Source organism: Hippoglossus stenolepis, chromosome 15 (genome assembly GCF_022539355.2).
Source record: "Hippoglossus stenolepis isolate QCI-W04-F060 chromosome 15, HSTE1.2, whole genome shotgun sequence".
NCBI lineage: Eukaryota > Metazoa > Chordata > Actinopteri > Pleuronectiformes > Pleuronectidae > Hippoglossus > Hippoglossus stenolepis.
In genome coordinates, this window is record NC_061497.1 from 24,627,058 (window position 1) to 24,639,557 (window position 12,500).

A 12,500-nucleotide genomic window follows, 5' to 3' on the forward strand; every position below is an offset into this window, starting at 1 on the left:
TTTGCCCAGACTGGATACATCAGGCGAGGAGGCAGCGCAGTAGCTGGGCCTGGAGGGTCACGGGATGGCGGGAACGGGACTGGGGATCAGGACGATGAGGGGTACGTGAACTGCTGGGACGACGCCATTGACAAGGAATTTGCCGACTACGTCCCCTATGGAATCGTCCTTCACCTATTAGGCTTCTTTGTGCCCTTCGTCATCATCGCCTGGTGCTACTCTCAGGTGGTCAGGACGATATTTCAGACCCTGCGATCTCCTCCCAGCTCGATGGAGGGCGGCGAGGACTGTCCGGTTGGAGATGGGACACCAGAGGGAGTTCGAGAGCGGGAAAGAACCTCAGTCTCTATCTCCGGCTCGCAGTACTCCCACTACATTCGGCGGCGGCGGAAATCCATCAAAACCATTGTAACCATTACGTTGCTGTTTGCTCTCTGCTTCCTGCCCTTCCATGTGACCCGCACGCTCTTCCTGCTTCTGCGGCGGGGGCAGCTCGGCGGCTGCTACGCTATGAAGACCATCTCAATCTGCTACAAGGTCACCCGGCCACTCGCCTCCTGCAATGCCTGGCTCAATGCTCTCCTATACTTCCTGACAGGGGATAAGGGCGCCCCCTGCTGCTGGCCGGCAGAACACACCGTTCGCAGAGACCGCCAGAACAGCTCCCTCTGGTGGCCGCTGAAGATACTAAAAAAGGAGGGGGCAAGAGTCGACGACCAGGAGGCAGCAGAGCGGGTCGAAAGGGAGGTGCACATGGAAAACGAGTCCAAGTCTTCAAGGGTCGTCTTCTAGGAAAGTTTAGAGCCGCCTGAGGATGTTTGAAACTTTTTGAGACGTTTGATCTTCTGAAGAAAACGTTGCTGAGTGAATTATTAAAAACACTGTTCGATAGAAGACATTGAGTCCTCACAGTTCTCACAGGAAACTGACAGAGTTTATTTAAATTGACTGACCTCAAATTACTAATTATATGACTCACATAAAGATTTGTGTTATCTTGACTCAGTCATTTATATCCTCACGTCATTTCCTCAGAATCTTACATTTCCTGATGTTTACACCCAGAACTGTCACAACCCGGATATAATGTGGTTTTATTGTAGGTGTGGTTTTGGCTGTTAAAGTGAATCCATGCTTCACTGATCCTCGGCCTGTTTTAAACTGTAAATGCTGCTGGAGCTCAACACCTTTAAAACCAATTAAAGAAACACTTTGTGTTTCCAGGGACATAAAAAGTGGATCTGTTCAACTTGTGACTTTAGTTGTAAGATGAGTCAAAATGTTTGTAACCATTTATTCGTTTTACAACAAAATTAAACTGAAAGTTTACAGGTTAGAACCAGATTGATTCACTAACTAATTGATTAACTCACTAATCCTTGAGACCAGAGTTTCCATAATTGTCTCTTTAGCAAATAAACTAAATAATAATTCACATGAAATTATTGTTATTTAAGGGAGAATTACACCATTTTATAGTCAACCTTCGACCCTGTGATGATGAGGATTAGCGAGTTGCTGAGTTTGTTGTTTTTATGTCTCAGAGTTAAAACAAACCTTCACTGAATGTTTCTGGAACCTCTAATAATTCTGTGATTCTTAAAAAAAAGGTGACGCTGGCGTTTGAACGTGATGTAAAGCGGCGGCCATGTTTCTCTCTGCATGACGGACGCTGTTGTTGTTGTTTTTGACCTCAGGTCAGTCTGTGATGTCACACCTCATTTTTTCACCTGGTGTATTTTGAGGTTTTCTATGGAAACATCTGGATGTAAGTCTGTTGACGTTGTGTCCTCGGCCTCGTTCATGGTCTCAAATGATTGATCAGCTCAAGGAACATGGACGAGACATGCGTTGCTTCTCTGACTCTGCAGATCTGACTTTATCTATTTCTGTAAATATCAACAAAGGCTTTACACAAAATTTCAAATGATCTGTCTTTATTTATTTGACCTGTTTCTTTAATTTAACAGTTTGTTATGCACTTGACTTTATTAAAAATATTTCACAGTGATAATGACACAATATATAAAGTTGTTCATGAGTGTTTCTTTGGCCCCACGTTCTTATTAGGCTCCATCTATAAAGGTTTATAGGCTGTAATCAATAGATTTATTAATACTAATGATTTCATGATCAGTTTAATAACAACTTCAACAGACACTAAATTCATGAGCTGCAGAACATTTAGACAAAACTGATCGTTAATCATCTAAATATTGATTCTGTTGTCCTGAAGGGGTCGCTGTTCATGGTCTAGAACTACTTGAATATAAAATCAGCAGCTCTGTGAGAATCTGCTCATGCAACAAGGTGCTTAAAGTAAAATGCTAACATGCTAATAATGCTAATAGCTAAGCATGTAGAAAATGTATGATGTTCATCATGTTAGCATGTTAATGAGCAGAAAGCAGCCGAGGCTCATGGGAGAGTAACCTCTTGCTCACGTAAAGTTCAAGATGGCGCCGCTCAGTTCTGCAACTGGACAAAAGACTGAATCAGAAACTTAACGGAGACGCGTCTGAAATGAGCGTCGCTCGTAAAACTCTGTTTGACTTTTAGTTTTCTAACGTTACTCAGGCTCAGCTGTTCTTCTTGTATAAAATCTAACTGTTTGGTGGATTTGGGATTTTCTAGACCGCTTGTTTAACCTCCCACCGGGTGTCGCTGACGAGCCTGTAGTTGAGCCGCCGGTAGTTTTCAGGGTGAATCTGTCGCTGGCGCCACACCTCCTCGTACAGGCTGCGTACGACCGGAGGCAGAGGTGGGAACCCAGCGGCGTGAGCCAGCATCTGGCAGTACTCCCACTGATCTTGTTCCAAGATCAGCAGGTGGCGCTGCTCGACTCCACGCTCCACCTTCTCCTGCAGCTCCTGTAGGACCTCGTCCTCCATCTCAGCCCGAGACGGTAAAGTGACTGAGCTGTCCAACACAGCCAGAGCGAACTGGACCTGCGGAGAGAAAAGAAAGAACAAACCTCCGTCTCATCAGTCTGTGAATTTAATTTCATCTCATCATGGACGAAACCTGTGGAACAACCTGTTCATGAATATCCACCATTCCTGTAAATCCCTTAGTGACTAATAAAGAACTCTTTGATTTGAATTTCTCCGTTATTAAACTTTGAATCTGTCACCAAACGATTATTGAATCAAAATAATATTAATCAATAATCAAATGTCTGGTTCAACCTGCAGCTTCTACAAACTGGAACTTTCTCTTTGACAACAGAAACACAAGTTAACCTGATTTAGAAAATCTGGACACCAATTGGTTCTGAACTCTGAGTGAGGATGAGGCCATCGACGCTTCAGCTCACCTGACAGTTGAAATTGGGGAAGGGGCAGATGATCCTGCAGATGCCGATGAAGAAGAGCGAGGGGAAGGCAGGAGGCATCAGGTAGCGATACAGGGGAGACACCATGTGGTCCTGGATTTTCAGACCCAGCTGATCCGCATCCAGGAACGGATACCTGAAGTTGTACCCGGTGCAGAACATCAGGACGTCAGCGCGGTCCAGAGAACCGTCCTGTAAGAGGAAGTTAAATTCTCTTTGATCAGACGGCTCTTTACTGAACCTCTGAATCATCGCTTCTACGTCAAACTCGTTACAGGGGACAAATGATTAAAACATGACAATATGCTTTCAAATCATTTATTTAAGCTCGACATGTGTAAGAACAAGTGTTTTGTCCAATGTTGAATAAAAAGATGCGCAAACCAATTACATTATTTTGGATTAAAGTTTTGGTCACTTTCAGAATCAGTGCAGATTAGTGCAGAGTCTGGTCACCTGGAAACGAACGCTGCCGTCGCCCTCGATCGCCGCCACCGGACCGGACTGTCGAATCCCGGGAGGAAGTGGGAATGTGAGACGAGGACGACCATGACTCAGAATCACCTGGAGACACAGATGGACATCAGACATGTGACACTCAGCTCAGGTCTGAAAACAGTGTCAGTGATGGACTCAATCACAGAGAATCACACACAGATCGTTAACTGAGCCTTAAAACGAGCCGTCGGGACTTCTGTAACTTTGTGATGTCACAAACACATTCTGTTATTTTAATGTTCACTGATAAAGACATTTCTTTCTTTTGAAACCTGCTCACACATCAGGAGCGTTTGTTACCTGAGCACCAGCCTTTGCCAGTTCAATGGAAATGTCCAACCCTGAAGCTTTGGCTCCCAGAACCACGACGGACTGACCCGAGAACGGCTCCGCAAACCTGTACGAGTGACTGTGGAGCACGGTTCCTACAGACAGAGCAGCACAGGCGTTGGGATTAGCCTAGCTTAGCATTAAGATTGGACATTTAAAGGAGAGGCTAAATGACTCAATAAAACAAACAGGAAACAGGAAAGCACACGAGACAGGAAGTTTTTAACATCTGAATAAATTAATAGTAATAATTTTATATAAATAAAAGAAACAAATCTTAATTCAAACTATTTAATTCTCTTTGTAAACTACATTTTCAAGTAGATTATTAATTTCCATTATTTATTTCTTAAGTAATTTATGCATTTTTAAATGATGTAATTAAAGACTGTTTCATGTTGTTTTTTTAATTTATTGATGATTCATATTTAATTTACACATATTTTTATAATTATTATTTTTATCTTTGTTTTATTGCAAATTAAAATATCAAATTTATGAATGCCTACGTCTATTGTACAATCTGTCATTACTGTTTTATGATTATTTCTGTGACACTTCTTCCACACAGGAGCAAGCGGTAATGATATGAAGTGAAAAACACAGACTGTACCTTTAAAGCTGTGAATCCCGGGGACGTTTGGGACGTGTGGGTGGGAGTAGTGGCTAAAAAACACAAAAACAAACAGCAGGACATGTAAACAAACACTTTAACAGACAAATGCAGCATTTTGGCGACACCAAGTGTCAACAGGAGGTAATGACTTGAACAACACATTATCATTATTATTATTATTCACATTATTTACAGAAGAAGGAGAACATGATGTGGAGTCTCACCCCGAGCAGACGAAGACAGAGTCGAAGGTCTCAGTCTTCTGACGACCCCACGCGTCAGATGATGTCACTTCCCATGTTGTCTCAGCCCCGCCCTCCGTTGTCTTCAAAGCAGGTTCCACGTTTTCCACCACAGTGTTGAACTGTCAGAGTCACAGAGAAGAATCAAGCTGCCGAACACAAACGTCTTCACAACTTAACGATGTTCTACTTATCTTTACGTAAAAACACAGACTTCTGATGAAGAATTAATCATTTGGTGGAAGCATGGACTCGTTCTGCCTCCAGCTTCAACTCTTCTTCTTCAGTATTTATCCACAAACAAGAAACTTCAGTTGTTTTCTCTCACTGATCATTGAGAGATGATGATGCGTCTCAGAGTAGATCTAACGTCATGGTGGGGCGACCTCACCCTGATGTGAGGCCAGATGTTGTGGCTGTGGCAGTAACTCTCCAGGTACTTCTGAACCTCCTGATGAGGCAGGAAGCTGCTCAGCTGGCGCTCGAAGGGGAAGTCAGGGAACATCATCACCTCCTTGGGAAGGTTGGTCCTGTCAGGAGCAAACCAGGTGACAACAGCTTGTTTGGGATTTGTTGAGTGGTTCAAACATGACAACGTACCGGAGGTCTCGGTACATGCTGCTGTGAACCGCTCGTCCGCTGGCGTCCGTACGCTCCTCGTAACGCCAGGTGCCACCGATGTTGTCGCTGAGCTCGAACAGCACCGGACGGGCGAAGCTGTTTGGACGGGACAGGATGTGTCTGGCTGCACAGAGTCCGGCCGCCCCCCCACCGACCACCGCCACCCGCTGCATCATCCTCAACCTGAGACTGAGTCAGCGGGGATTTAAACTACAGACCATGACTGAAATGGGCACAGCCCCCCTGGAATGTGATTGGCCATCCTCAGTACCCCACCCACCCAGAGCAGCAGTGGTAGGTAGTGGCCTCGTTACTATGACAACGTCTTGTTGCAAAGTAAACCAAACGACTAGAGACACAAAACAAACACGTTGGTCCTGAGCTAACAGCTAACTGTGCTCTGAGCTAACAGCTAACTGTGCACTGAGCTAACAGCTAACTGTGCTCTGAGCTAACAGCTAACTGTGCTCTGAGCTAACAGCTAACTGTGCTCTGAGCTAACAGCTAACTGTGCACTGAGCTAACAGCTAACTGTGCACTGAGCTAACATAACTGTGCTCTGAGCTAACAGCTAACTGTGCTCTGAGCTAACAGCTAACTGTGCTCTGAGCTAACAGCTAACTGTGCACTGAGCTAACAGCTAACTGTGCACTGAGCTAACAGCTAACTGTGCTCTGAGCTAACAGCTAACTGTGCACTGAGCTAACAGCTAACTGTGCTCTGAGCTAACAGCTAACTGTGCTCTGAGCGTTCCTGGCTCTGACTAACAGCTAACTGTGCTCTGAGCAATCATTAACAGCTAACTGTGCACTGAGCTAACAGCTAACTGTGCTCTGAGCTAACAGCTAACTGTGCTCTGAGCTAACAGCTAACTGTGCACTGAGCTAACAGCTAACTGTGCTCTGAGCTAACAGCTAACTGTGCTCTGAGCTAACAGCTAACTGTGCACTCAGTTAACAGCTAACTGTGCACTGAGCTAACAGCTAACTGTGCACTGAGCTAACAGCTAACTGTGCTCTGAGCTAACAGCTAACTGTGCTCTGAGCTAACAGCTAACTGTGCACTCAGCTAACAGCTAACTGTGCTCTGAGCTAACAGCTAACTGTGCACTGAGCTAACAGCTAACTGTGCTCTGAGCTAACAGCTAACTGTGCTCTGAGCTAACAGCTAACTGTGCACTGAGCTAACAGCTAACTGTGCTCTGAGCTAACAGCTAACTGTGCTCTGAGCTAACAGCTAACTGTGCACTCAGTTAACAGCTAACTGTGCACTGAGCTAACAGCTAACTGTGCACTGAGCTAACAGCTAACTGTGCTCTGAGCTAACAGCTAACTGTGCACTGAGCTAACAGCTAACTGTGCACTGAGCTAACAGCTAACTGTGCACTGAGCTGAAAAAAACAAAAAATATTTCTCTCACATCATTTTTGAGATTCAAAGTTTTCTGCATCAAATCTTCTCATGTTGCTCCTCCCCTCGTCTCTTTCTGCTTCCTGTCTGTGCAGCACATACGTCATTAAGACGTCACACAGAACCCCGCCCACAGGTTGATGCCTAAACCTGATCTAATTACTTTTATTACAATTAGTAGTTGAGTATTTTATCTTTATGCCACTTTATGAACATAATATTCATTCAGTTAATCAACGCATTTAAAATAACTGGAATCTAAAACTTTTCAAAGCTTTGACCATTTATAGACTTTTATATTTACATTTATTTATAGACAGTTGTTTTTAACAAAGAGTTAATTTAAACTGCATCAGCAACAGCTGATTGAACATTAATACATGAGCTCATGATACACAACAGAACTTTGATCAGAGTACTTATATCTGGTTTTATTAGTACCTCGTGTATCTTGAATATTTCCTCCACCTGTGCAGGCGTGACAGTGTGACATCACGTGGGTTAGTTCATGAGTTAGTTGAACTTTAACCTGAGAGTTTAAACTCTCTGTCATTTGTATTTAAACTCAACCTCAGATCAGTTTAAAATATTTGTCTCTGACAGATAAACTCAAATATTTCATTTTTATCTATAATCGATATTTTCTTTAAATCCTCATGAGATGAGCGTGAACTCTCAAACTGCGCACTTGCACAGATTACAAACGTTAACCTAGTTAGTAGCTTGTTACGTCTGTGTACTAAACTTTAATATTAATAACCAAAAATCAACAAAAGCATCGTTACCGCAGAGTCCGTCACTTCCTCCGCTCCGTGTTCCACCGGGTCTGCGGCCGGGCGGACATTTTGTAAGGGGGACGGTTTATGCTGTAACACCGTCCCACTCACACACTGACGGGAAGGTCTAGTGGCGGGAAACGTTCAGTCCACACAACTTCCGGCACCGGTCCTTCAGAATAAAAGCCTCCTCACTTCGTTAAGATGAGTAAAAGATGAACAGCAGCAGAGTTTCACTCCAACATTGAAGCTGTGGTCCCAACAGACCTGGATCCCACCTTGAACTTTAAGATTCTACGACTGACAACAGAAGAAGCGACACCATGGTCAGAAACACCTGATGAAGCTGCTGCTCCAGGCGTCTTCATCTTGACAAGACCTGAAAGCCACGGTGGTCACGACTCTCATCAATCATTCAGTGATGAGTGTTTCTATTCTCCGTCACTGACGTGGATCTAAAACGTTTTAATGTCGAGTATGAACACAAGAGAAAAATCACAGAGATCAAAACAAACGAAAGAAAAGGTCCTTCAAATAAAAAAATCCTTTATTATGGAAATAAATCATGTTTTTTGTTGTTTCCTGTGATTATTTCAGCAGTGGTGTGTGTGTGTGTGTGTGTGTGTGTGTGTGTGTGTGTGTGTGTGTGTGTGTGTGTGTGTCAGCTGATCATTGTCCGCTTCATGTTTACACTGTAAACGTCTCAGTTCAACTCCACAGGCTCAGAAGCATTTATATCACAAACAGAAAAAATCAGAAAAGTCCAATATGTTGACGTCAGACGTTTTCAAACATCCAGGACCAGCTGAGCTTCAAACTCCTCCTCCGTCACTTGGCGGCGGCGTTCCCGTGTGGCGGCTGCTGCGCCTGCTGCTGCTGCTCGGCGAGCGCCTGCTGCAGCCGGGTGCGTTTCCTGGAGTAGTGCTGCCAGTGCAGCAGCTGCTGCTCGTCGATGAACTTGGCGCATTGAGCGTTGACCAGCTCCTTCCTGAAGTGTTCGTACTGCAGCAGCTCCAACATGTGCAGGCAGTGAGGATACCTGAGGACGAGGGGAGGAACGTTATCAACCCGATAAAACAGGAAGTCCTGGTTTAAGTTAAAGATAAAAATAAAAGTCCTTTCCTTGGCCTTAAACCTTAAAAAATCTGATCTGAACTAACTTTTTAAGCTTGTTTTAGAATCATTGATGACGTCGCCTGGGAAAAATCAGACATTTGTTGTTTTTCAGCTGCAAACAAAATAAATGTGATCCACTGTCTGAACATCATCTGTGTGGAAATAAACTCTCGTCTCTGACGAACCTCGGCTCAGTTTCATCATTTTATATGTGATCACAACAACAACAAAACTCAACACACATGGGAGCAGAGATATGATGAGACTAAAACTTTAAAGGGGACATATCATGCAAATTCCACTTGGTTAGTGCTTCTCCAGGTTAATGTGGGTATCTGGCTCATGTCTACCAACCCAAACACTCTGGGGAAAAAACACTCGCACATTTTGTTATAGTTCCTCTAAGTCAGAAACGTCATGCTTGAGCGACTCGATTGAGCTTCCTGGGTTTTGTGTCGTAACAAGGAACTGGAAGTCTCCCTACATGGTCTTGTAGCCCCCCCCCCCCACACCTCTCTTTCGCTTTCTCTCTCTGTCTGTCTGCTTGTGTGCTTGTAGTGGGGGGGCAGAGGGGGACATTTAATTATGTGATTGGGAAAATTAAAACTCCAGGACAACAGAAGGGGAATACAAAGTATGGGATGCATATTTGATAATTTATATCATATAAAATATGTAATTTATATCGTTTAAAATCATGGGGGGAGAGGGGGGAGGGGGGAGCTGGCTCATTAGCATTTAAAGGAACAGGCACTCAAAACAGGTCACTCTGTGGAGGGCTGTTTTATACAGGGTAAAAAGGAGCTGTTTGAAATGATCCTTGTGGTATTTTGACCAAAGTATGTTACAGACATTTCATTAAGACCCCAAGGAACCATATCAACTTGTGGTAAAATGGGCATGCTATGTCCCCTTTAAATTCTCGAGGATGATGTCAATAAAGTTAATAATAATAATAATGTAAATCATAAATATTGTTAATAACAATGTTCCTTTCGATACATTCATATGTAGTAGAGACTTAATACAACTGTCCTCGTCTTACTTGAGGAACTTGGCGTACTCGGGCTCCTTCCAGTAGAGCAGGTACTTCAGGTAGTTGATGAACGGTCTCTCTCTCAGGAAACCTCTCTGAGCCAGAACTGAAACAAGTCACATGTCAGTGTCAAATAAATAAACTCATATAAAACAAGAGGCAGACGGTAAAGATGTTGTTGTTGTGTTGATGTGTTGTTGTGTTGATGTGTTGTTGTGTTGATGTGTTCAGGTCCATCAGCATCTGTTGGACTTGTGTCCTGGGAGACGATCCTCACATGGGACTGAGCTTCATTCACTGATCACTAAGTTTCTGTTTGACTCTTGTTGAGACAAACTGGGAATATGAGACAAACTGGGATTATGAGACAAACTGGGAATATGAGACAAACTGGGAATATGAGACAAACTGGGGATATGAGACAAACTGGGGATATGAGACAGACTGGGAATATGAGACAAACTGGGAATATGAGACAGACTGGGATCATGAGACAAACTGGGAATATGAGACAAACTGGGAATATGAGACAAACTGGGAATATGAGACAAACTGGGAATATGAGACAGATAACATGTGATTGACTGATGTTTCCTGGAAAGACTCAAAGTGTTATGGGTAAAATTTAGAGAAGAAGTTCAGAGCGTCACTCACAGTTCAGGTAGTTTGGATTCGCCAAACACTGAATAAACTCCAGCTCCGACTGGAAACGATTCCTGGCCTGTTCCTCTGCACACACACACACACACACACAGACACACACACACACAGACACACACACACACACACAGACACACAGACACACACAGACACACACACACAACAGACACACACACACACACACACACAGACACACACACAGACACACACACACAGACACAACACACACAGACACACACACACACACAGACACACACACACACAGACACAGACACACAGACACACACAGACACACACACAGACACAACACAGACACACACACACACAGACACACACACACACACACAGACACACACACACACACACACACACAGACACACACACACACACACACACAGAGACACACACACACACACACACACACACACACACACACACACACACACACACACACACACACACACACACACAGATTAAACGTTAAAAACCTTGAACAAACGTCCATTAGCGGAGTTTCCTTTTCCTCGTACATACGCTTGATGCTAACAGGCTAATACCAGCGAGTGAAGGTCACGGATACAAACCTGTTTCCATGACGACGGCTCCGCACCGATACTGAAGCAAAACGGAAGTTCTGAGTTTTGATCTGTTTGATGTTTTTAAATGAAAACACGAAGAAAACGCGTCGTTGATGTTTGTTGTTTACAGACGTTAGACTCCGGCCGCCATCTTTGTTTCTTCTTCTTCTGACCAGCTTAGAGGCGCAATACCGCCCCCTGCTGGACTGAGTGTGGAGCAGCGGATTCAGAAGCGGGTTTACACGTACACGAGTTGTGGTGAGTTCGTGCAAATATAGAAAATATAAAAAATATGAAACAAAAATTTAAGTTTTTAAAAATACTAGAGGCAAATACAAAAAATTTAAAAATACTATAAGAGGGAGGGATTATGCAAAATGTACAGTTATTGTTATTGAAAAGTAATTTTTTAAGTAAAATCTACAGAATAACTTTTTGATAAAAGTTTTTCAGTTCAGGATGAACAAAGTCTTCCTGACGTCTTCAACAAAAGGTCCTGGAGGTAATAATAAGTTTAATAAATAATAGTAGTATTTATAGTAGTACTTAAAATCAGAACTGTGTCCACAATGAAACCAAAATAAAAGTCTTTCATTACTTCACATTGAAGAGCCACGTTTATTAAAAACAAATAAAACTGTTAGAAACAGACCATAAAAAAAGTAAATGTACAGTACATTAAACTATGTTACTTCATAAAACTCTTGTTTAAATAGAAAACAATAGAAAACATACAATATGTATTTATCTAATGACTGATCAATTCATTCCAATTCACAGTGATCACAGCTGGTGTCTGTTTGTTCTTCATTTTGAGTTGAGGTTAACTGTTCACAGAGAAAAATATATTTAAGATATTAAACTTTATTTTCCTCTGCTGAAGACCTGACCTAACCCTAAAACTTCATTTAAACTATGATGTAAAATTATATTTAATCATCATTTAGCTTCAATCTTATCTCATCTGCTCTTCTTTTAATATGTTATTACATATACAATCAAATCTAAAACTTTATTCTTTTTCCAATTTCCATTTTATTTTGGATGAATGTTTTCTTTTATTTTTGGCTTCAGCAGAGACATTGTAAACAAGACGAGCTGGAAACAGTAGCAGCAGTTTGTGCGTTTCAGGATTTTACTGTGAAACATCTGCAGGAAGTGTGGATTTTTTTAATTTGGCTCAAAACAAATTAAAGAAACAAATGAAATATGACTTAATGTTAATGTTTATATAAATAAATCCATTTAAAACTATCTGAATCCATTTTTACAGAAATGTTTCTT

At 42.6% G+C, this 12,500-nt stretch overlaps 4 protein-coding genes across 7 annotated transcripts in view; 1 reads left to right on the top strand and 3 right to left on the bottom strand.

Annotated features, from left to right (window-relative positions):
• Positions 1-864, top strand: part of LOC124854915 (P2Y purinoceptor 3) — a 1,946-nt gene extending 1,082 nt beyond the window's left edge. The window contains exon 2 of the mRNA XM_047343652.1: positions 1-864. This exon is cut by the window's left edge and continues 118 nt beyond it. Coding sequence (XP_047199608.1) covers positions 1-792 — 792 coding nt within the window. The 3' untranslated portion in view covers positions 793-864.
• A 1,056-nt stretch (positions 865-1,920) lies between these two features.
• Positions 1,921-7,946, bottom strand: LOC124854916 (flavin-containing monooxygenase FMO GS-OX4). Of its 4 annotated transcripts, none has more exons than XM_047343655.1 (9): positions 7,836-7,946; positions 5,621-5,824; positions 5,412-5,550; positions 5,003-5,142; positions 4,776-4,828; positions 4,133-4,257; positions 3,791-3,898; positions 3,317-3,526; positions 1,921-2,948 (listed from the first exon to the last, which is right to left on the bottom strand). In XM_047343655.1, the coding sequence occupies exons 2-9, from the start codon at positions 5,815-5,817 to the stop codon at positions 2,631-2,633; spliced, it is 1,290 nt and encodes a 429-aa protein (XP_047199611.1). In that variant the 5' UTR covers positions 5,818-5,824; positions 7,836-7,946; the 3' UTR covers positions 1,921-2,630. The 4 variants fall into 4 exon arrangements, with proteins under 4 accessions (XP_047199611.1, XP_047199610.1, XP_047199612.1 ...); XM_047343654.1 differs by having other exon boundaries at positions 5,621-5,830; XM_047343656.1 differs by lacking the exon at positions 7,836-7,946 and adding an exon at positions 7,492-7,513 and having other exon boundaries at positions 5,621-5,830.
• A 479-nt stretch (positions 7,947-8,425) lies between these two features.
• med31 (mediator complex subunit 31) lies at positions 8,426-11,414 on the bottom strand. Its single transcript, XM_047343671.1, has 4 exons — positions 11,223-11,414; positions 10,633-10,707; positions 9,988-10,084; positions 8,426-8,865 (listed from the first exon to the last, which is right to left on the bottom strand). Exons 1-4 carry the CDS (start codon positions 11,230-11,232, stop codon positions 8,655-8,657), a joined length of 393 nt encoding a protein of 130 aa, XP_047199627.1. The 5' UTR covers positions 11,233-11,414; the 3' UTR covers positions 8,426-8,654.
• A 400-nt stretch (positions 11,415-11,814) lies between these two features.
• Positions 11,815-12,500, bottom strand: part of slc13a5a (solute carrier family 13 member 5a) — a 7,781-nt gene continuing 7,095 nt past the window's right edge. The window contains 1 exon segment of the mRNA XM_047343670.1: positions 11,815-12,500. This exon segment is cut by the window's right edge and continues 604 nt beyond it. The gene's annotated coding sequence lies outside the window, so the exon portion shown is untranslated.